The following is a 23,728-nucleotide window of genomic DNA, read 5'->3' as shown; positions in this document are numbered from 1 at the left end:
TTATTGAATCATTTATTTATGCGCCCCTCTTTCCCCCACATGAAGTTTAAAGGAAAAGATCCTCCTTTTTGACAAGCAATGAAAGTATTGTTTGCCTTCACTGTTTCTTGTTACATCAGTAATAGTCTAGTGTATTTTTTTTAAGATTGCCAGTGGGGTCACATTATTTGTCCTTTTTAAGAAAAAAGAAATCAAGGACAGAGCACAGCTGTATCTGTTATTGGCCAAGGTTGGGAGTGCTGCAAAGGTGCCGAAGTGAGGATCGCTGTGCATCATGATACCTTTTGGGACAGCTCAGGAAAAGTATTAACTTCCGAGGGGCCTGCATCCAGTTTAATTTGGAAAACTGAACAGCCCAGGGAATAGGCTTTATCCTACTGGATAATGAACAACTTGACAGTAACTGAAATGGAAATCTATTTATTCTGGATATTGTATTTCTTATTTACATGTTGGCATGCTAGCCTGGTATTAAAAGAGTGTTTATAAGTGCCAGTGTCTCCATTTTTTTAAACAACATTTACTCACTCCTGTCAAATTGTTATGGGTTGAAGATCAAGGAAGCAGAATTAATGGCCACAGTTTTCTCAGGGTCCATTTTAAATAATAAAATATTGTAGAACATTTAAAAGGAAAACTTTTAAAATAGGATCATAGGAAAGTAGGGTTGGACAGGACCTCACGAGGTCATCTAATGCATTAGATGTGACTGGACAGTCACCTCGCTGGGGTCTCTTGACCCCACTTGTCTTCCTGCCTAGAGCTGGGGGGCTGGACCCAATGATCTGCAAGGTGCCTTCCAGCCCCTAACAATTTATAATGCAGCCCCATGCTGTGGTGTTGAGGTGTTACAGAAATTAATATGTTATGAGAATCCATACAGATGCAGAGTAGGTGCAGTCTGTTGTCCTACATGCAGCTTGCTCTGCACACCAACTTAAGGCAGGCAACTGCCTAACTGAACCATCCCAGCCAAGCTTGGCCTGTCTAATCTGCTTTAGAAAGTTCCCAAGCATGGAGCCTTCAAAGCTTCTCTAGGTAGCTTATTCCAATGTCTGACCACTCTGATAGTCAGCAAGTCCCTCCTGATCTGCAGCCTAAATTTCCACTGCTGCAACTTGAGGCTGTGGTCTTAACCCTGTCCCCTGCAGACAGAGAAAGTCCATTTCCATCCTCCCTCTAATCACCCTTCAGGTATTTGAAGACTGTTATCAAATCCCTCCTCATTTAGCTTAGAAAAGAGAAGTCTAACCCAGTTCTCTCTGCCTTTCCTCATAAGCCTTGCTTCTCAGGCCCCTAATCATTTTGTTGCCCTGTGCTGGACTCTTTCCAAACTGTCAACATCCTTGTTGAAGTGTGTGGCCCAAAATGGACACAGTACTCCAGATGAGGCTTCCCCAGTGCTGAATAAAGCAGAAGAATCACTTATCTTGATTTGCAAGTGACACTTCAGGTAATGCAACACAGGATGCTGTTGGCTTTGTTTTTTTTTTTGGCAACAGAAGCATGCTGTTGGTTCACATTCAGCTTATTGTCCACTGTACCTCCTAGGTGCTTCTGCAGTACTGCAGCCAAGCCACTTGTTCCCCAGTCTGTATGTGTGCAAGTGCAGGACTTTGCAGTTTGTCCTTGTGGAATTTCATCTGGTTGATTGCAAGACCACTTCTCTACTCTATCCAGGTCATTCTTAACCCTAGTCTTGCCCTCCAGAGCATCTGCAATTCCACCCAACTAGGTGTCGTACACAAATTTGCTAAGTGTGTATTTAATCCCATCATCCAAATCATAAATGAGGATGTGGAACAATACTGGAACCGGGACATACCCCTGGGGAACACCACTTGATACCTTCCCACAACTAGCAATTTCCTGAGTACAATGATCCAAACAGTTAGGTATCCAATTACAGTACTTCCAGCTAGTCTGTATTTCCTTAGCTTCTTAGTGAGGAGGTAGGTCATGGGAGACTGTAACAGGGAACCCTAGTCCTGTTACTAGAAAGCGGGGCAGCCCCTTTAAGGACAGAATCTTCAGGGCACAGCCTGCTAGGAGAGCAGTAAAGGGTAGCCCCACAGGCTGGTCAGCTGACTGGGGGCTGTCACATGATCAGGAGAGAGTTCAGGTCAGAGCTACATAAGCCCTGGGTTGAGCCAGCAAAGGTCAGCCAGCCCAGGCTGAGGCAGAGCATGGGCTCCTGAATGCCCAGGAGATTGAAGGAAAACAGCTCTGCAGGCCAGGGTACGGAACAGAGCAACCCAGAGAAAAGGAGCGGCAGGGTAAGCAGGCATGTTGCCTTGATTATTTTTTGTTTGTTATAGCCCAGGGACTTAGTGTTTGATGTTGTAGTTGAAACTGGAGATTTGGGATGAGATTTAAAGGGGAGGTTTGGAGGCTTCATTGGTGCCCAGAGGCACACAACCACCTCGAGCACTGCCAGAGGCAAGCTCAAGGCTCAGCTGCAGTGGTGCCCAGCAAATAGTGCAAGGCACAGAGAAACATGGGCCAGAGAGCCTGGTGTCAGAGGGGCACATCAGACAGGGGTAAGAGAGGCTGGCACCACAGGGGTGCAGCAGACAGGCTAGGGGCCCAGCAACAGTAAAGAAGAAAACACAGCTTGTGCTTCAAAGCTAAGTCCAACATAGTGGGTCTAGGTTAGAAGGCCTAGCCATGATAAAGGGGTATTGGCCAAATAGGTCAAGGCCCCAACAGAAGTAACAGCAGTTGTGGAATTAGCCCTCAAGGCAGGAACTTCTCACCTCCGGGTGTTCTCTGGAACAAAGACTCAATCTGGGAAGCCCCGGGGCAGCGTCCCCTTTGAAAACCAAAAGAAACATCAAGACATGGCAAGCGAGTGAAGGGGAGACTGTACCCAGAAGTGGATTGAAATAAAGAGGACTCTTGGGCACCTCCAGGGGTTCTTGACCACCCTGGGGATGGTGCTCTGTTACAGAGACTGATATCAAAAGTCTTGGTAAAACCAAGGGGTATATCATGTCTACTGCTTTCCCCTCATAGATTTCATAGACATTAGGGCTGGAAGGGATCTCGGGAGATCATCGAGTCCAGCCCCCTGCCCAAAGGGCAGGAAGTCAGCCGGGGGCATAGGATCCCAGCAAGATAAGCATCCAATTTGCTCTTGAAGGTGTTCAATGTAGGTGCTTGAACCACCTCTGATGGCAGGCTGTTCCAGACCTTGGGGGCTTGGACAGTAAAGAAATTCTTCCTTATGTCCAGCCTGAAACGGTCTTGTAGTAGTTTATGACCGTTCGACCTCATCATCCCTTGGAGCGCTCTGGTGAACAAATGTTCCCCCAGAAACTTAAACTAAACTTATAGGTGTCCACCAGATCGCCCCTGAGCCTGTGCTTTTCCTCATCCACAGATCCTTTCACTTCATAGAAGGACATTACATTTAAAACTGTAGAAGTTTAGATTATGTTTACATTTAGTATGGACTAAGCACCACCTACTAACCAAAGGAAAATAATGTTAATTACACGGCCTCCAAATGTACATGAAATATATATCAAATCCAGATGAAATGGAGACTCAGCCTTGCTTGGGGATGGAGTGAACTAGCATCACCCAGATTGGAGAAAAACAATAGATGGCAGTTTATTGACTTTTAAAGTTTTTATTACAAGTTTCTTGACCCAGCATCTATCCATGGGCAGCTAAAACAGGTAGTATGCATTAAGACACAGATTGTCAGATTCTCAGAAACAAGTTCAGTCTAAGAAGTGAAAACAGTCACGGGTAGATCATTGTTATGTCCTTTTGATGCCAATGCGAGAAGCATTTTCTCTTGCGATGTTAAGGTAAGATGAAGTAGGAAACCTCATCATATGATCACTGTGGTGATTAACAAATGCTTTAAGGTCAATAGGTACAGCTTTTCTTCAAAGACAATATACAACACTGTACACACTATCTCATGGGAACAGAATGAGAACAAAAAAGCCCAACCATGTGACAGTCGTTTTTTAATTATGTTAATAACACTTGTTAGCATATAGTACAGACTTACAGCATGGAGATTTATTTTAAGCACATTCTGTATTTTTGTGTGTTAAACAGGGTTGATTTATACAAGCTAACTTCTACCAGACATTTTTTTCTTGCTTAAACACAGAGTGTGTTGTGTTTTGAGTGGGACTTTCCACCCTTATCCTCACTTGCATCAGCTGTGTCTGCATGTAGGAGCAATTGCCATGCTCCTCAATGTCTGTTCTTAACACTTTCCCATTTAAAGATATTACAAATCCTTATGGAAATTGGATAGAACTAAAGCAACAATGTGTCAGATATTAACATGAAAGTAATATGTTTATCACGAATTGCTTTTGATTTAAAAAAGCTAGAAAAATAACTGACCTATTTGCTCTCATGCTATGTTAATAGCACAACTTAAAAATGTTTGTTTCTGTCCTCTTATGCTGATTTAATGGAAAGAGTAGCATTTCACGATGTTTCAGTGCTTCTACTTCTGTTGAAAGAAAGTAATTGTCTTTGTGCAGTATTCATATTGAAGTAGTACAATATTCTTTCAGGCAATGCAGATTATTATGTTTATGACTACTTGAGACTCCATACTCTTCTCTTACTTAACTTTAACAGGACCAGAAATCGTATTGATGGAGAAAAAGGGAAAATTGGGTATTGTTTTAAAAATTTTGTGAATTATTGACAAATCTTGAGATGCATGGTATTATTTTAAGAATCTGAATACAGTGGTGTTTCAGAACTGGGAATAAAAGATTTCTATACCAGATTAACCCCCCCCTCCCCCCCAAAATAAAGCATTTACCAGAATATATCCTAAAAAAGAAGGTGAGGGGGTATATATACATATAAGACTTCTTTCTTCCCAGCCATTCAGCAAGTACTTAGTGTTTACCTTTATACATTTTAAAAAGTTGATTATTAATAGGTGTTAGGAATACTAGAATACTGCCAAAGAGCATTGGCAGTTTTTTACATTTCTTAAACTTAATACTGATTCTGCTAAGATCAATACAAATTTTAATGAAACCTGATAATATCACTGGGGTATTTTGGATTTGAAATAATTATTTCAGACCAAATTTCTTGTTCACTTGCTATTTTGGTGTCTGACTTTGGCATGTTCAAACAATGTGTAGGGTTCATCATGCAGTATACCACAAAACCACACCAATATCAGCATGGGTGTCTGGTGCCTCTTGAGTCAGTGACTGTGTGTGTGTGTGTGGGGGGGGGAGGGGGAGGCAGTCCCCTGGAGGCCCATTCTGTTGCTGGGGGGTGTCTGCCATGGCTGATCTCGCTCACTGTAAAAGCGTCCGTGCCACTTCTGGAACTCCCACAGCCACTTCCGGAAGTAGCGCAGCTGCTTTTGCGGGCAGCCCCACTCCCTGGCCGGCACTCACACTGGTGCTCCCACCTAAACAGGGAGCACGCCCTGACGGGGTACACTGGCACTCTCAGGGGGTGCATGTGCACCCCCTATGCATCACCCCTGAGTATAAGGCATGTAAAAACCTCATCTAGGCTAGGGACAGAAGTTACACAAATCAGTTTAAGTGATCAGTAACCTGTTGTGTACAGGCATAAACTGAAGTTCAGTGCACATAAACCATTTTCAAAATGACTGAAACTGGTTTAAGGTAAACCTGGTTAAATGTAGTATCAGGCTTGACTGATTTAGGTCAAACTGGTTTAAGGAATCTCTGTCCCAGACCCCTTCCTTGTTTAAGTTAACTCACAGTCCCCCAGCATCCTAGGATGCTTTGCAGCCTTGGGCGGGGCGGGGCTGTGCTGTCTGCTCCAGTGGAGCAGGGTTGGCCCTGCCCCTCTGTTCCCTAGCTGGAGCACTATCGTTGCCCCGGCTGGCTGAGAAGGGTGTGGGGGTAGGAGGCCTGAACAGGGAAAGACGCCTGTTCAGGCCTCTCAATTAACTGGAATGTTTTGTTATCCAGCACCCCCCATTCCCCATGGGTGCCAAATAACAAAGCTTTTACTATATTAAAGCCATAAGGGGAATCACTATATTCTGGTAGGATGTCCTGTGTAATACAGGTCACAGAATTCACCCACGAAGTATTGCATCAAGCCAGATAGCTTCTGATTGAAGTAAAGCTTATGTTTAGAAAGAGATTCACTTCCAAAGACTTCAAGCAGTGGTAAGTCTACCCAGTTTCCATGTGCTCCTCATGTAAAAAAAAGAAAACCCAAACCAACAAAAAACCCTGTGTGCCTCTTTCTTAATCTGGATAATTCTAATTTCAGCCAGTGAAACGTGTCATGCATTTTTTTTTCCTGCTATTGAGGCAAGAAACCTTAGTATCGATTGTTTTCCCTGTGTGGGCATGTTATAGATGATCATGATGCCATCTTCTTTTTTTAAAGTCTGGATGCCAGGGTGGAAGCAATATTCCAATAATCATTTTGCCAATGTCATATGTAAAGATGATGCCATACTCATCTGTATGTATACAAATTTAGTGATGTTCAACCTAGCAGCCTCTTGGTACTGTGAGCTTATTTTTATTATCTATCATGTGATAGCAAAGTTTATTTCGGAGTTGTTATTTTCCAATTCACAGTCCCCCATTTTGAAAGTATGGCTTACATTTTCTGTTATAGTTGTAAGACCTTGAATTTGGCTGAATAAAAATCATGTTAAATGTGCCTAGTGTATTAAGCAGTCCAGATTGCTCTGTATAAACAACCTCAATATTTACCACTCCATTAATCTATGGAACAATAACAAACTATCAACTCCAAGCGAAAATCCGTATTTATGAGACGTGTTTTATTCACTTTTCTATATGGCTCAGAAACATGGATGACCTTTGCCAAACATATCAAAAAAACTAAACGGCTTTCATATCAGATGCCTGCATACAGTTCTTTGAACAAGATGGCAAGACAGGGTCACAAATGTGGAAGTGTTAAATTGTGCTGGTATGTCATTCATGGGAACGGTGATTAGTAAGAAAAGACTCGGGTGGCTTGGTCATATCAAGCAAATGCTAAATCACAGGATCCTGAAGAAGGTAGTCTGAAGCTCCCAAAGGATCTAGAAAAGAGGCAGAGTGCCACACAGATTTTAGGATGCTTGCAAAGGTGACATATCATCCTTTGGGAAAGAAGTGGAAGAATGCTGCTCTGGTTGGTGGAGTCACCTTGCAGATGGAGCAAGGTGCTGTGAGGCAAACTGGATCAAGTTTTGTGATGAGCAGTATCAAGGAAGGAAAGAATCTGCTGCTCAGATTCAGAGCACTGCTATTGTGTTTGTGCGCCCTACCTGCAGGGCAGAACTGTCACTCGTGCATCCGACTCAGCAGCCATCAAAGAACTCATTGGTGTATACACTGTGCTCTGTAAAGAACAACAGTGCCATCTGATAATCTATGATGCACGGATTTTATCATTAATAATTTTTCTATCTTCTGCCAGTTGAGTTATCTTTGTTAGTGTGCACAGACTCCCATACGTGTTCTGATCCTGTTCTTTCACAGGCAAAAAATGCATGTGCAAGAAGTACAATGGTACCTACAGATTGGGTAACTGCATCAACATAAAACATTTATTCTGCCCTTTTTAGACTTGAGGTATTACTCACCTGTGAATTGAGCAGAAGCCCAATTCAAAAACTAAATTTACTCATTAAGTATTACTTCCTTGCAGAGGGGCTGGGCAGTGGGAGTGAAGCAGTGACCAGTCAGAGATGAGCCTGAGCCTGCATTTATCTCTTAACATCTGTTTATCTCCTCACTGGCATATTATAGCATATACAGCCTTGTTATAGCTGTGGAGGATGATTGTATTCCATGAGTGTCTTATCTGTGAGTTTGAAGATGGCAGATGAGGCCTAACTGGGATCAACAGACTGTTGCAGCTTGGGCACATGTTTCTATGCAGGGTGCGTGGCTCTTGGTTCAGTCTGCAACACACTGTTTCTGCCACTTCTACTTTTCCATCTCCTGTTGTTATTGTAAGGTTTCAAAGTACTGAGATCCTTACAGCAGGCTCTTCCTCTATTTGGGGCCGTCTGGGGCAATAGTCTCTCATGAGTTGATAATGGTATTGCCTTTTTTTTCCAAGCTGACCTTGAGGATGTCCTTGAAATGCCTTCTCTGCCCTCCTTTTGAGCATACACGGTGACTGACTGAGTATAATACTTGCTTTGGGAGTGTGTAGTTGGTCATCTGCATGACCAATGCGGGGAGATTGTGGGATGTGGATGCAGGGAGACTGGTGGATGGGGTATACCTTGATTTTAGCTGTGGGAGACCATATCAAAAGCCTTGCATTCTCACAGGCAAGCTAAGGAAGTATGGGTTGGATGAATGGACTTGTAAGGTGGAAAAAAAACTGGCTGGAGCATTGGAGTCAGAGAGTAGTTAATCAATGGCTCAATGTTTAGTTGGCAGCCGGTATGAAGTGGAGTCAGGAGTCAGTCCTTAGGCTGGTTTTGTTCAATGTCTTCATCAACAACTTGGAAGATGGCATAGAGTGCCCGAGCAAATTTGCAGACGACACCAAGTTGGGTGGATTAGTAGATACGCTGGAGGTAGGGCTAGGATTCAGTGGCCTAGACAAGTTGGAGGATTGGGCCAAAAGAAATCTCATGAGGTTCAACAAGGACAAGTGCAAAGTCCTGCACTCAGGACAGAACAGTCCCATACACCAGTACAGGCTGGGGGCTGACTGGCTGGGCAGCAGCTCTGCAGAAAAGGACCTGGAGGATACGGTAGACAAAGCTGTACATTAGCTGAATATGAGCCAGCAGTGTGCCTTTGTAGCCAAGAAGACTAATGGCATACTGGGCTGCATTAGTAGGTGTGTTGCTAGTAGGTCAGGGGAAGTGATTATTCCGTTCTTCTGCACTGGTGAGGCCACATCTGGAATACTGTGTCCAGTTTTGGGCCTCTCACTACAGAAAGGATGTGGACAGGTAGGAGAGAGTCCAGCAGAGGGTGACAAAAGTGGTGCCCCAGCTTCCCCACATGACTTCTGAGGAAAGACTGAGGGAACTGGGCTTATTTAGTCTAGAGAAGAAGAGACTGAGAGGGGACTTAAAAGTAGCTTTCAACTACATGAAGAGGGTTTGAAAGAGGATGGAACTAAACTTTCTGGTGGTGGCAGATGACAGAACAAGAAGCAATGGTCTCAAGTTGCAGCAAGGGAAGTTTAGGTTAGATATTAGAAAATTTTCTCACTAGGAGAGTAGTAAAGCACTGGAACAGGTACCCAGAGAGGTGGTGGAATGTCCATTCTTGGAGGCTTTCAAAGCCCGGCTAGACAAAGCTGTGGCTGGGATGATTTAATTAGGGATGGACCTACTTTGAGTAGTGGGTTGGACTAGATGAGTTCCCAAGGTCGCTTCCAACCCTAATTTTCTATGATTCTATGATGTAGCCAGCCCAGTGAAGCTGGTGTTGGATAATGGTTGCATCAATGCTTGTGGTGTTTGCTTGGGAGAGGACACTAATGTTGGTGCATCTGTCTAGCCACTGGATTCAAAGAATCTTCTGCAGGCAGTGTTGATAGTACTTCTCCAAGGACTTGAGGTGTCTCCTGTACGTTATCCATGTCTCAAATCTGCACAGTAAGATGGGGATCACAACTGCTTGATAAACCATGAGCTTGGTTTTGGGTCTGATGTCACAATCTTCAAACAACGGTTTCCTCAGACGTCCGAAGACTGCCTTTGCAGATTTGAGGTGATGCTGGATATCTTTGTCGATATCAGCCTTCTGCGGGTGATGTCTTGCAAGGTACGGGAAATACTCAAGTATTCTCCAGTCTCACCGTGAATCTGGATTACTGGAGCTGGGGACTGTTCATTACAGTTGCACGTACCGATAGAGTTATTTCACATATAACGTTGGGTGTCATATCACACATCCATACAGGTAACCCCTGCTTAATGTGGTTTCATTTAACGTGGTTTTGTTATAGCGCTAATTTAAAACACATACCTGGTTTCACTTAACTCTTGAGTGCATTTCATTATAGTGCTCAGTGTGGAGGTGGGGAGAAGCAGTGGCATCAGCATCAAGGGACGTGGTGAGTTGCAGCCAGCGGGAGCCTAAGGAGGCAGGACAGGAGCCCAGGGTCTGCTATGGCACATGGTGCTGCAGCAGGTAGGGAGGAGCAGGAGCAGTGAGGGGGGTGGGGGCGGGCAATGTGAGCTTGGAGCCCAGGGCAAGGTGGCAGGAGTGCAGGGTCCACTCTAGCACATGGTGCTGGAGCAACAGTGGCAGTGAGAAGGGGTGTCAGGAGTGTGGGGCCTGAGCCGGCAGGGTGTCAGGGGTGTGGGGCCTGGGCCAGTCCAAGCTGAACCTACAGAGCTCACCCACCCATGCCCCCTGCAGCGATCTGTGCCGGGTGCCCTGGAAGGACTTCCCACTGGGCGACATGGGGCATAAGTGGGTGGGTGGCTCCACTGCTTACCCCGCACCAGAGCCCTGCTGCCTTCTCACCAGAAATCCCTGGGCAGGCACATCCCCCAGGAGCACAGGGCCCAGGGTGTGGCTGCAGGAGCGCAGGGTCTGGGCCATCAGGTGGTGAGAAACCGATTATCTTTATTTACATTAAATCCAATGGGGAAATGGGTTTCGCTTAATGCAGTTTCGCTTAGTGCTTGTGTTTTCCAGAACCAATTAAGAGCGCTGAGCAGGGGTTGCCTGTATTTGTTTATATACATCTCTCAGCTCCTGTGTTTTGAAGATTTGTCCTTGATTCTTTCATGTGTTTTTATCCTGCTTGCCTGGTGCTGTGGTACTAAGGAGCAAGGAGAGTATGTACCACATGATTATCAACCCGTACATCTTAGATCAGAACTGGACTAGTATGAAGTTTGGGAAGTGGTGAGTTGCAGCCAGTGGGAGCTATATCCCTGGGTACTTTTTTTTTTTTTTTGGTAGGTGCTTTACCGCTCGGTTACAAGCCAGATCCAGCCCATGGAGCCATGTAATCAGGACCATGGGGTTTTCCCAGGTCCAGGAATTTGGCAGCAAGGGAGTGGAAGTGTTTAACACTGCCACCACTCACTCATTGCTAAATGTCCAAGCATCATGCAACTAGATCAGCCAGCCCCGCACAGAGGGATTGGGTCCCACTTCCATGCACCTGGATTATGCCAAGGCCTTATCTGGCTGCAGAAACGGTCTGGCTAGGGCCTGATGCAACTGCATGGAATCGGCCCTGGCCAGGCTGCAGCCACGTGTCGGGATTGCTGGAGTGACCAAGCTGTACCCCACTTCCCTGCTTTGTGCAGAGCCTCTGTCCTGATGTTAGACAGACTGCCCCTCCTCCCCCCCAATGCTACCTGGCCCCTCTTTTCTGGGCATAGGGATCCTAGGAGGGAGGGCTGGAGGGCAGCCGTGGCACTGAGACTACAGTGGGAACCAGCTACTAGATCCAGGCCCAGCTAGACTAACATGCTGGGTTGGGTTTGTGGACTATATCCGGCCCACAGACCAATCTGGCACCACTCATATGAACCATATGCCGAAAAAGTTGTGCACCACTACAGTAGAACATGTCAGTTAGAACTGTGAAGCAGCCCATTGTGTCTTTCCCTTGCATGAAAAAGTGAACTTTGGTTGTTTCACTGCTGCACTTCAAGTAGAGCTTGAATGTTTTTTGCTTTGTAAGAGGAAAACTAAGTAAATCATTTGATACATGAATGTGTGTTGGAATTTTCTTAAACAGGCAGAATTTTTGAGACTCAGGTAAACTGAAGCTGTATATAAATGATGCTTGAAATTTCCACAATGAAAGGGTTATGTGACAGACAAATTTAAGTGAATCTGCTATGTTTATGCATCTGCTGGAATCAAGTATCTCTGTAATTTATTAAGGGTGCTGCCAGGTGCTGCTTTACCTACAAGGATTGTTGAATTTTAATTTTTTGTACTAGTTTAGACCGGACCTTATGCAGTAAGAGCAAATATCCTGTGTTCCTCAAAACGTTTTTGTTTGCATGATTATGCAAAAGCTGTGATGTTAACTGTTTATCATATTAGCTAACCTTCTTTTGGTAGGCAGAAATTTTGCAATGAAAAAATAAAATAATAAAAAAAATTCTGAAAAAAGACATTGTTCTGTTCTCTCCCTAAGAAATATTTAACTTTTCCCCTCCCCTTATTCACAAGGTTTGGGGGAGTTCTGCATTGTGTACGGCAGCCACTCTGGTTTGTTTCCTATGCAATCAGTGACACTAAGCCATAGTGCCCCTACACATTCTGCGTCAGAGCCCAGCCAGTTTATTAGTGTAATGATAGTATGAGTCAGCAGTGGTTCACCACTCAAAACTCTTATTTCATCCTTTGTTTAAAGAATTGCAGAGCAGCCATGGCAATCTGGAAAGTTAGGTAACAACTACAGAACTTTTGTTACTACCTATGCACTACACTTGCACTAGAATACCTCAAACCCAGGTTCTTTGGTAGTAACAAAGCTTAAATGAAGAAAAATGTTGTTATGCAGTGACTTTGGTATCACAGTGACGGCAATAAATTTAATATACCTTTCCTTTTTACGTAGTTATATTTATTGTAGAAATTGAAAGAAAATTCAACTTGGCGATGGAAATCAAATGTTTAAGTATTCGGAAATGTTACAGAAATCAGTCCTGAGGCCTCCTTAGTTAAACTAATCAAATAGTCATTATGTTATCCATTTCATTGTAGGCTGGATCAATACCCACGTGCCAAACGGCAGGAAATACATGATTAGATTACTTAATCTTGTCTGTTTGGCAGTCTCCATGTTTTCCTATATTCTTTTTGCATCTGCTGGAAGGCAAAGGCTATACCTCACCAGAACTTTCAATTGTATAACTTCTGGAGCCTTTTCCAGCCAAGAACAGAAATCAAAAACTGAAGTTTATATTCCTGCAGAATGCTTTACTCGGACTTAACATTTGAATAAGCAGGGTGCCTTTTTCACTTGGGGTACATCATCCAAACGTTCTCACAAGCTTTGTGGTAGTGTTGGAGTAAAGTTGTAGCTGTTATGGTCCATAAAAAGTGCAAGAGGCAAGTATTTTTTGTGTGCGATACCTAACTGGACCAGCTACATAGCTGGGAGGAATATAGACAGGCTTCTGGGCAGGATCCTGAGGAAGGGTACCTGCCTACCTGGTACTCAAAGGTACCTATAGACACACACTAGTTCTGCGGAATATCTCCCTCCATTATGATACCACTCACAAAAATCCTTACAGGTTTTGTGTAATTAAAGTCTAGGTCTCAGCAGTTTTAAGAGTATTGCCAAATACTGATAGACTGAAGCAGTAGAGGTTCCTTCTGTTGGGTAGATTGGGTGTTGCCAGCACTGTTTTGATACTGTGCAACTTTATTTTTTCAAAAGACTGTTGTAAGATTCAGACTTTTTCATATGCTAAATTTGAATAGTCACTTAGACTAAGGGACTAGTGTAATTTCTGTGCGACTGTTTTGAGGGGAATGTGGAATATGCGGCAGCACATGATAATTGCAGAGATCAGAGGTAGCAAAATGCCAGCTGCACAGCAAATGTTACAGCTGAAGTGGTGTTTTTCTTGTTGGTTTTAAACAAGAAAGATGTAATACTTTCGATGTGCATAGGAAGGTGTCTGACATTTTAATACTCTTTAATGTTTAATGAATTTTTTTCTCTCTTTGTTTAACAACAGACGCTTTAGATGAATACTTTGAATATGAAGCAGAGGAGTTTCTTGTCTCATTGGCCTTGTTGATTACTGAAGGTCGAACACCAGAACATTCTGTAAAGGGTAGGACAGAGGGTTTCCATTGCCCTCCAGCACAATCAAGTCAACCACTAACAACTAAGCATGAATGCAGTGACAAACTCACACAGGTATGACCATGTTGATTCATGGTTAAAATTAGGGGACAGATCCTCAGCTGGTGCATAGTGTTTTGGTTTCATTGAAGTTCATTGAGATGCAACAATTTTAAATAATCTGAAGGTCTCCCTCCTAGCTTTGTAGGAGGGGATACTTACAATAGACATTTTTTTTCTGTTTTAAGTTGGTTCTTTCACTTAAATACATCATTGACAAATAACACTGCAAATGTAACTATCCCAAAAAGCACATGCTGATAGACAGCACATAGAAAGTATTTTAATTATGAATATGAAGTATCATTTCTATTCCTGAGGTATCTGAAAACACTATTATGCTTCTGCATAGCAGATTACAAAGTACTTTTTGTCAGCTGAAGTATAACCAATCATAGTTAGTGTTTATGGTTTTGTTCTGGTTTTTAAATGCAGACTTTCCTAATTGCTCTTGCATTTCTAGGTAATCATGAAAGGCTTTTTGGGTGGGTTTTCTAGGGTAGGGCTAGTTGATGGAAACAGGTTAGCATGCTCCAACTCAGAAGGTAGAGATTTTGGTCCAGAGTGCTCTGTCATCATGCCTCTCTGGCCATGCAGAAGGGTCACTTCAGACCTAGGATTTTTAAAACCCCTACAGTGTACTGGAATCTTAATAGATGGGCCTCACAGAAAGAGAAGGGCAAATAGCAGAATGCAGGTGATGGGGATTTTATCTGTATGAGCAACCTTAACCAATTCTCCCATATTGTCATCAAATAACTCTCTTTTGCCTCGCATTTGTAATGCTATCTGGAAAAACGCAGATGTGTTTTGCCAGGTTGGGCTCTTAATCTTTTTTGGTTACTGCTGATATTGTCTTCAAGCAGATTTAGGTGCAACTAATATGTTGTCTGTATGTGTGGCTTTGTTTTAGTGTCGCCAAGCCAGACGAACCAGGTCTGAGGTTATGCTGCTGTGGAAAAATAATATTCCTATCATGGTAGAAGTGATGCTACTTCCAGACTGTTGCTATAGTGATGAAGGCCCCACCACTGAAGGGAATGATTTAAATGATCCTGCAATCAAACAAGATGCATTGTTATTAGAGAGGTGGATTTTGGAACCAGTTCCCCGACAGTAAGTGGATATTGGTCCGGCAGTAGAGGGGAAGGGCCGTTTAAAGTGTAAGGATTCATGCAGGGCAACCAGCTGGTTTCATACCTTAGATTTTGCTCCCACATCATTAGTGCTGTGTCTGGAAAATAAGTACACACTATCAAAATTTGAGCTTTGTTTCTGACAGCCTTGCACCACATGTACCCACTGAGAATGAATGCATTGTATACATGCTTTGAAGATGTAAAAAATGGTTATGTAGGTAGAAGAGAATAAATCCTGGTGATTTTTTTTCTAAGTGTACTGTATGGGTTTTGTTAAGGACATGCATCACTCTTCATGACTGTTCACCACAACAGTATGGCTTGTTTTTCCAACACGGCACTTGGAGGGCAAATTTTATTTTCAATTATTGAATGCTAGTTGTTTTGATAACACATGTGTCTTTGTTCATCTTTATGTAGTTGTTCATTGAATTATAATTTCCTGCAGGATGTTTAGAAAATACGCGACTTCAGTTCAAGGGTGATGAAAGGAAATGTTTTCAAAGCAAGATCTGTTGTTGCAGTATACTATTACAGATCCTAAGATTTTTAACAAGATAGAAGTAAAGGTGCTCTGTGCATTATTTACTTTTCTTTGTAATGCTTTTTACCAACACCTGATTTTTTTTTTCTTTTTAATGTGTTTTAGAACTGGAGATCGATTTATTGAAGAGAAGACCCTCTTACTGGCTGTCCGCTCTTTTGTTTTCTTTTCTCAGTTAAGTGCTTGGCTAAGTGTTTCGCATGGTGCTGTTCCACGTAATATTCTGTACAGGTAGGTCTGAGGCAAAAAGAGCCATTTGCTTAATTTTTACCAAACAAGTCTTAAAGTCATTTGTTTCTCTCTACTTCTCCTTTTTCCAGTTTATGTTCAGGACTTATGTGGTCAAGCTTTTCTCACTGATTGTTCTGACATTTAGTTTGGGAATTTTGCAATATATGTTAGTTAGTGGTTTCTTAATGCCTTTTCTCTAAAATTGTATTTCTTTAGAAAAATCTGCACGCAGTGAAAATTAATATGGAAATTCTGTATTGTTTCAGAGTAAGTGCTGCTGATGTAGACCTGCAGTGGACTTTCTCCCAGACACCAACTGAACATGTGTTTCCTGTTCCTAATGTTTCTCACAATGTGGCCTTGAAAGTCAGCGTCCAGTCTTTGCCAAGACAATCTAACTATCCAGTTTTGACTTGTAGTATTCACACAAACCTTGGTTTTTATGAAAAGAGAATTCAAGAACGTAACGTATATCAGCACTGTGACTCCACTGAGGCGGAGCAATGCAGTATGCCCAGTTCACAGCGCCTGTATGGGAAACAAACATGGACAGTAACACCTGAAAGTTTACTTAATACAAAAAACCCCCCTGAATTTACTGCATCTGTCAAAAATTTAAAACTGCATCCAACAACTGGTCTTGGGTCTGACTTTGGAGCATCACAGTCTAAAATTCAGTGCTGTAATTCCACAGCAGACAATAAGATACAGCAAAATGAAATGTCGATCAGAACTTTTAAATCTTTTTCATTGGTTGATTCCCATGTTTCAAATGGCTCCTGTTTCCGTCAGCCCTTAGGAGAAACTAATCTTTTTATAGGTTCTTTGCTTCAGGAACGACAGGAAGTTATTGCAAGGATTGCCCAGCACTTGGTTCACTGTGACCCAACAACTCCACCCAAAACTGGATGCCCACTCAGCGTGCATGAAACCAATTCAGCTACTTCAAAAATTTTTCGGAGTACTTACGAAGATGAAAGCCTGCTGAGAAAAAGCAGGGAAACCTCCTCTGTTTCGGTCAGTATTCCAGATATTACTTCATCAGAAGATGGCAGTGAAGGCAAAATGAGAGGAATGCCAGAGATTTCATTGCTTGATTCCCATGTTCCAGTGAATCACAGTTGCCATCAGCCAGTAGGAGAGATGACTAATCCTTTGATAGGCTCTCTACTCCAGGAGCGACAGGAAGTTATAGCAAGGATTGCCCAGCACCTGATTCACTGTGATCCAGCTACTTCACACATTGCTGGGCGTCCATTCAGTATGCATGAAGCCAGTTCAGTTGCTTCAAAAATGTTTCGAAATTCATGTGACGACGAAAACTCCTTAAAGAGAAGCAAGGAAACAGCTTCTCTCTCTAAAACTGATTTAGCTGCATTAGAAGACCTCAATAAACTGAAGACCAAAACACTTGATACTCCTATTAGTTCTTGTAGACCTGATGGTGAACTGAAGGCTTCTCCAAAACCCCAAGCAAGAAGGAAATTGCTTCTAGCAAAACCTAATGAAGTTATCCAAAATACATTTCAGCAGACTTTAAATAAAACTGTCAATTCACTTACTAGCACACATACAACATGTATCAAAGAAAATAAATCTGAATTGCCAGATAAATTGGAAATAGTATTTTCTGGTTATCCACATACAGACCAAGAGACCAGTAAAAGTATTGCTAAACAGTGTTCTAACAACATTGATGACTGGATTTGCGCAAATAAACTAAGAGAGAAAACGATCATTAGTGAGAACAGCAACATAGAGTGTGCTAACAATCCACAGATAGATAGGTTAAAAATACCTGAAAGTACAAAAAAGGCAACTCTGCAGACATCTGACATTTTGCACAAAAATGACTTCAGGTGCTTAGATAAAGACTCAAAAAAACCAAATATTTATGAGCAAAATACTCAACTTGTTAGTATTGAAAACTATTTAAATAAAGATCATGACAATGTCAAATGCAAAAACAAACAAGATAAAGTTAAAAATGAACATGATGAGAATGAAGACCCAACAGATCATGAACTTCAAAGCAGTTCTCAGAGGAAACCTGTAGAAGATTATTTGAGCAGGTGTGAACGGCTGAAGAATACAGATGTGCAGGTAAGGGCTTATCTAAAAGGAGAGGAACTTGTAATCAGATAATGTACAATATATTGTATATCAACTTAGAGAGAATTTCAGATTAGGTAGATGTCTTTTTAATCATGCTGTTCATACAAAATAATCGTAGCTAAATCCTCTGCTTTCAGACCTAAAGATTGACTGTGTGCATTTTTCTTTGTGCTGTGTAGTTAGAGGAAGATTGCCAGGTCTTTCTCATCAAAACAATTCCTAATGACAGTTCCTGTGGACACTACTAACTACTTACAAGACATCTTGGAGGCTTTAATAATAGAATAACACCTAACTAGGTGACATTATGTAACAAGTGAGTTAGATCTTAGTGGCTGCAAGAACCAAAGGAAACTTTTCTTTAGAGCATTTGTTTTGTTCTGTATTGTTTCCTAAAACAGTAACAGCTCAATTCTCTGAACCAGCATATAATCTTAAAATGCTACAGCAGACACTAGAAACATAATGTTTTTAAAAAAACAAACTGAGTTTTATTGTGATAGGCCTTCAAGTATCTTGTTACTACCTTCCATAAATTTATTTCACTGGCAGAGGCCATCATCCTTCAAACATTCAAATATTTGGCGGAAACACAATTTTCGCTCTTTAGATGGGACTTCAACTAAGGCCTTCCATCCTCGAACTGGATTACCTCTTCTTTCGAGTCCTGTAAGTTGTTTTCATTTTTGAAACAGCAAAAATGTAACATTTTATATTGTCCATCTATTCTAGAAAAATATGAAGTATATAAGTATTTTTCAATCTAAGAAAACATAGTGATCTACCTAGTGGTGAATTTTAAAATTAAAGCTCACAACTGAAGAGTAATGTGTGTTTAAAAACCAAAACCCCTCATATCTGATGACCACAGAAGTTTAATAATACAACATTCTGTAGTACAGAAAAGGGCCAGAAGAGGGTGCTTGAAAAGTTGTGTACATGAGGATAAACATGAATATTTAATTCATGGTCAACAAATCATGGTTTACCACTAGGTAGGATAATGAAGAATAAAGCCTTTACTTCTGTTAGCTCTAGGTAATAAAACCTTTTTCTCCTGTCAGAGGAGGCGTTCACTTAATTATTACTTAACATAATGACATGATAGGTTTCAGGAAAATATTTTTATTTCTTGCTATGCATACAAAAGTTTTTGGTGTTCTATTAAATGGGCTCTTTTAACTAACAAAGTTTTGTTTTTAAAAAGGGAAAGGTATTGACATTCTCCTGTAAATATATTGTATTAACAGTTTAATACATAGACAAAAAAGCATGACTTGGCTTCCACGTAAAACAAGTCACATTTGTTTTTCCATTCCAATGATATGTACTTGTTCCTGAATGAACAGAACAGTGTTTTGGGGAAGATTTCTGTTTTGTGGTTTGGCTGTGGTTTTCAGTTTAAAAACTGCTGGGTGCTTCTGCTGATTATTTTCTTTTTATTTTCTGTAATTACCAAAATGTAAAACAGGAATTTTAATATTTAATTATTGACATTAATAACTTTAAATATTTAAATTTCATATGCAAAAACATTATCTATCCTTTGTCATTTTGTAAAATCAAAATTATTGCTAGCAACAACATTTGTGATGCATGGTATTTCCTCTAAGGTTCCACAGAGAAAAATGCAGTCTGGGTGCTTTGATCTGGATTCATCATTGCTACGATTAAAATGCTTCTCCACAAGAAGGTATTTATTTATCCTTTTACTTGGCAGAAAGTAGGGAATGTATTCAGAGTCAAATTATGCATATGCATAAGTGAAAATGAATTAGATGAGTAAAACAAACTATTTAAGACCAGATAAAATGTGGGTGCTTTTCAAAGGCACCTGTAGTTCATTTGCGTTCTACACACAGGGCTGGATCCAGGTTTACTTTTCTAGGTGCCTAACAGGACTTTGGCAGAAAGTAGGTACCTATATTGTGTGAAGAGCAATCCAAATCAAATCAGCTTAGTGGCTACACAAATTCCTGGTTCCGAGATTAATTACAGCCACATTTGGCCCTGAAGAAATACAGATTTGGTCTACTGCGCATGTTCAGAAGTGAGCCAGATGGTTTCTGTTGAAGATGGGCATTCAGGAAGCCAGAAAGGAGCAAGCAAGCAGAATGATTACTCTTGTGGTTGGAGCACTTCCCCCAGAAAGGGCCAAATCCTGGCTTCTGGTCCCTGCTATCAAGGTTATTTATTTGTGTTTGGTTTGGTTTTGGTTTGGGGTTTTTTGTTTTTGTTTCTTTGAACATATGATACTGTCTGAACAGCATGAACTAGAAGATAAGAACCCAGGACTTGGTCCTTAGAATTATAAAAAAAAAAAAAAGTAGGGTTGGAAGGGACCTCAGGAGGTCATATGTTCCAACCCCCTGCTCAAAGCAGGACTATCCTCAGCTAGATCATCCCAGGCAAGGCTTTGTCTAGCTAGGTCTTAAAGACTTCCAAGGATGGAGATTCCATAACCTTTCTGGGTAACCTATTCCAGTGCTTTTCTAATAGCTACCCTAAATTTCCCTAGCTGCAATTTGAGACCATTGCCTCGTTCTGTCATTTGCCACCCCTGAGAACAGTATAGCTTCATCCTGTTTAGAACCATCCTTCAGGTAGTTGAAGGCTGCTATTAAATCCCCTCTCAGTCTTCTCTTCTCCAGACTAAATAGGTCCACCATACAGACCATTCATCCAACCTGTACTTCCTTAGCTTGCTTGCAAGGATTTTTTGGGAGACCATATCAAAAACTTTGCTAAAGTCAAGATGTATCACGTCCACTGCTCTTCCTGCATCCACAGGTCCAGTCATCTCATCATAAGAGCCAGTCATCTCGTCAGTCTTCTTTTTTATGGGGCCGGAGTTGCATTCCTTCTTAGCCTTTTTGGACTGTTTATGCTGGAATGAGCTTATGGCTGCTTTGCATTCATGAAGATGTACAAAACTACCAAAACACTAGTGGGTCTTATCCCCTTCTAGCTGATGACACTGTTGAATCATCAGCTAAAGAAAGGATATTGGTTGCCTGATTCCTTTTATTTCCTAAGTATTCTTTCTTTCTTTGGAATGTACATTTTCCAAATCTTTAAAAAGGTAAGAGAGATGAGATCACTATTTCTGTAGTGAAACTTTGTACTGAAGTCAATGGGTACAAGGTTAAATCCTCTAGAAGTAAAAGGCCCACTTAAGATCTCTGTTTCACTGTTGTGGATAATGTAAAAACCTGCTACTGTGGGAGCTTGATAATGGAAATTTCAAGACCTACAGCAGTAAACATCTGCATACAAGAGTTCCTACTCATGGAGCTAATGGACAATATACATTTGTATAGTCTTCTCATCAGTCTCTTATTGTACATATTATGAAAGCGGTGTGCACTGCAGTTCACTTAAAAAACACAATCAATATAATGCTTCAACCATGATTATTTTTTTTTAGGATATACTTTGCAACATGTCAAATAAGGTTTCTTTGCATGTATTTATATCCATAGCAGAAAAGGGGAACAAATTGTTTGAATGCTTTTATACTTATGCTTTCTGTAAATAGCCAGCAACAATGTATAAACAGAGAGACTGATCCAGATGTCTATGGAAAATCATTTCTGAGTTCCAGTGCTCCACCCATAACAAGTCTTAGTCTTCTAGGAAACTTTGAGGTACAGTATGCTGTCCAAAAATCCTAAACTATTTATAATTCTGATGTACTTCTTTATTAACGACTACTTATTTGTGTGTACTTATTAGCTGCGGTTTTATTGTGTATCATGTTCATTTTTATACTGAGCCAAAAAGTCTGTGTTCTACTCTTCAACTACAAAAGCTGCATTCCTGCTTCCTAAAAAACTTGTTACCTCAAGGAGCGCATCAGAAAGGGCTGAGGCCCAAGCAAGTAATTAGAAATTGGTTTTCTATTATACCAGCTTCAGGGCTCAGTTTAGATCCCATTTAGGTCAATTTGTGAGGCTGTCCATTGACTTAATTTGGGTAAGACAATTTTTAATGGTATTCATATTAAGATTGGTCCTGGGTAAGACCATACACTGCATCCAACTGGAGGGCTAGGTGGCAACACAGTGGAGCTAGTCATGGTGGGGTAGCTCATATAAAATACTGCAATGTCTCCAGAGTAAGGCAAGTATAGTGTTCCTCAAAAACCTAGCCCCCACTGCCTTGCGTGTACTGCTTAGTTGGGAAAAGGCTAAGGGACATCACCCTAACAACTGTGCCTTTACTAAGGCATGAGGCATCAGCAGTAGCTCTAATCTGTTGTTCTCTGGAAGAAGCAGTAACCATCAAGAAACTGAACATCTGGACTCAGTCTGTCTTTTGGATTCTGTCTCAGTGGTTTTAAGGTGGGGGGGTAGCAAATTCCGCACTTCTCTATACTCTTGCCTATACATACATACTGAACATAGGCACTGACTCCGTGGGTGCTCCGGGGCTCAAGCACCTATCAAAAAAAATTAGCAGGTGCTCAGCACCCACAGAACTGCTTGCAGATAATTTTTTTTTTTTTAAAGGAAAAACTGCAGGTTACCAGAAGAAGCAGCACATGACTTCTACCCAGCTCTTCAGCATCTGTGAAGATTGGGTGCTTCAGTGGGCTTTTCTGCCACTTTGAGCTAAAGCTGATTCAATCGGCTATTAGATAAAATGCCAATAAAGCCCCATTGAAGTGCCCAGTCTTTACAGAGATTGAAGAGACGGGTAGAAGCAACATGCTGCCTCTTCTGGGCATGCACAGGAATGTGCTGAGTTAAAAGTAAACTACCAGGGTTTTTTGTTTCGTTTTGTTTTTTTTTACGCCTGCAAGCACCCACCAGCAAAAATAAAAATCAGCACCTATGGTGCTGAATGAAGGGCTTGGTGTGATGGTCTCATAAACCTCTTACACATATGCCATGATCCAGAGCATTAACAGTTGCCAAGCATGTAATATTAGGATGATGAAGAAAACAACCAGAACTAGATTATAATCATTTGACATGTCTTAACTATTTACTTAAAATGCTATAAAAGGTTTTGTAGATTGGATATCATCAGTGTGAATGAGGCACAAGGAGTTGGGAATGCATTAGCTCTTCATTTCAGAAATCTTTAGTTCAAAATTTCGCGTATGTGCTGAGCTACTGAGTGCACTGGTCTTATCTAAGTTCTGTGTGTGAAATGTGCAGTTTGTTTTTAATAAAATTTCTAAATTACCTTATTTATGGCAACCTCATGTTCTGCTCCTATAGAGATTTACATGGGGTTTTACTACAGGCTGCAGTGGAAGCAAGATTGAGGACTGAGTGTTTACTCTTAAACAGTGCCATTCAGCTACACCTTTAAAAACTTGAAGCATGTTTGACTCAGTTGTGATTTTTGCCCAGCTTGCTTCACAAAAGACCAACCACTAAAGTTCTTATTCACATATCACCCACTAAAGCTACTGACTTAGAGTACTTAGAGGTGGGTGACTGGAGCACCAGATCTGAGCATTGATATAGAGGGGACATCAAAAAGGCACCCCCCAGGGAGCCTGTGCCACAGCATCAGCAGCCCATGTACAGGGAAGTTAAGACTCTCTAGTGTACACCCCACCCCTGCACCCATGACACCACAATTCCTGGTCATGTCTCTGTACTTCCCACTATATATTGTAAGAAGCAGTCATATGCATGTGCATAGTTTGTGGAATGTCCTAGAGTGGGAGGCTGTCCTAGAATAGTGGTTCTCAATCTTTTTAGACTCAAGGCACCCCTTGTTGGCTCAAGGCGCCCTAGGGAAAATGCTGACTCTTACTTTTTTGTGGTTTTTTGGTAATTTTTCTGTTGTAAATACCTCCAAGACCACCACATGTCAGAATGTTTGGATTGCTCTTTGAAAT

At 41.5% G+C, this 23,728-nt stretch overlaps 1 protein-coding gene across 4 annotated transcripts in view; it reads left to right on the top strand.

The window, feature by feature from the left end:
- Window positions 1-23,728, top strand: part of ATOSA (atos homolog A) — an 89,561-nt gene that overhangs the window by 52,173 nt on the left and 13,660 nt on the right. For all 4 annotated transcript variants that reach the window (XM_090028677.1, XM_090028678.1, XM_090028676.1 and 1 more), the window contains 7 exons: window positions 13,670-13,854; window positions 14,753-14,955; window positions 15,628-15,753; window positions 16,020-17,856; window positions 18,421-18,537; window positions 19,482-19,561; window positions 21,407-21,515. In XM_090028677.1, the coding sequence (XP_089884803.1) occupies window positions 13,670-13,854; window positions 14,753-14,955; window positions 15,628-15,753; window positions 16,020-17,856; window positions 18,421-18,537; window positions 19,482-19,561; window positions 21,407-21,515 (2,657 nt within the window). The remainder of the gene's footprint in view (window positions 1-13,669; window positions 13,855-14,752; window positions 14,956-15,627; window positions 15,754-16,019; window positions 17,857-18,420; window positions 18,538-19,481; window positions 19,562-21,406; window positions 21,516-23,728) is intronic.

Source organism: Crocodylus siamensis, chromosome 15 (assembly GCF_052110815.1).
Source record: "Crocodylus siamensis isolate JL-2025a chromosome 15, ASM5211081v1, whole genome shotgun sequence".
Lineage (NCBI taxonomy): Eukaryota > Metazoa > Chordata > Crocodylia > Crocodylidae > Crocodylus > Crocodylus siamensis.
Note: the sequence above shows the minus strand (reverse complement) of the source record. Positions and strands in the feature narration are given on the sequence as shown.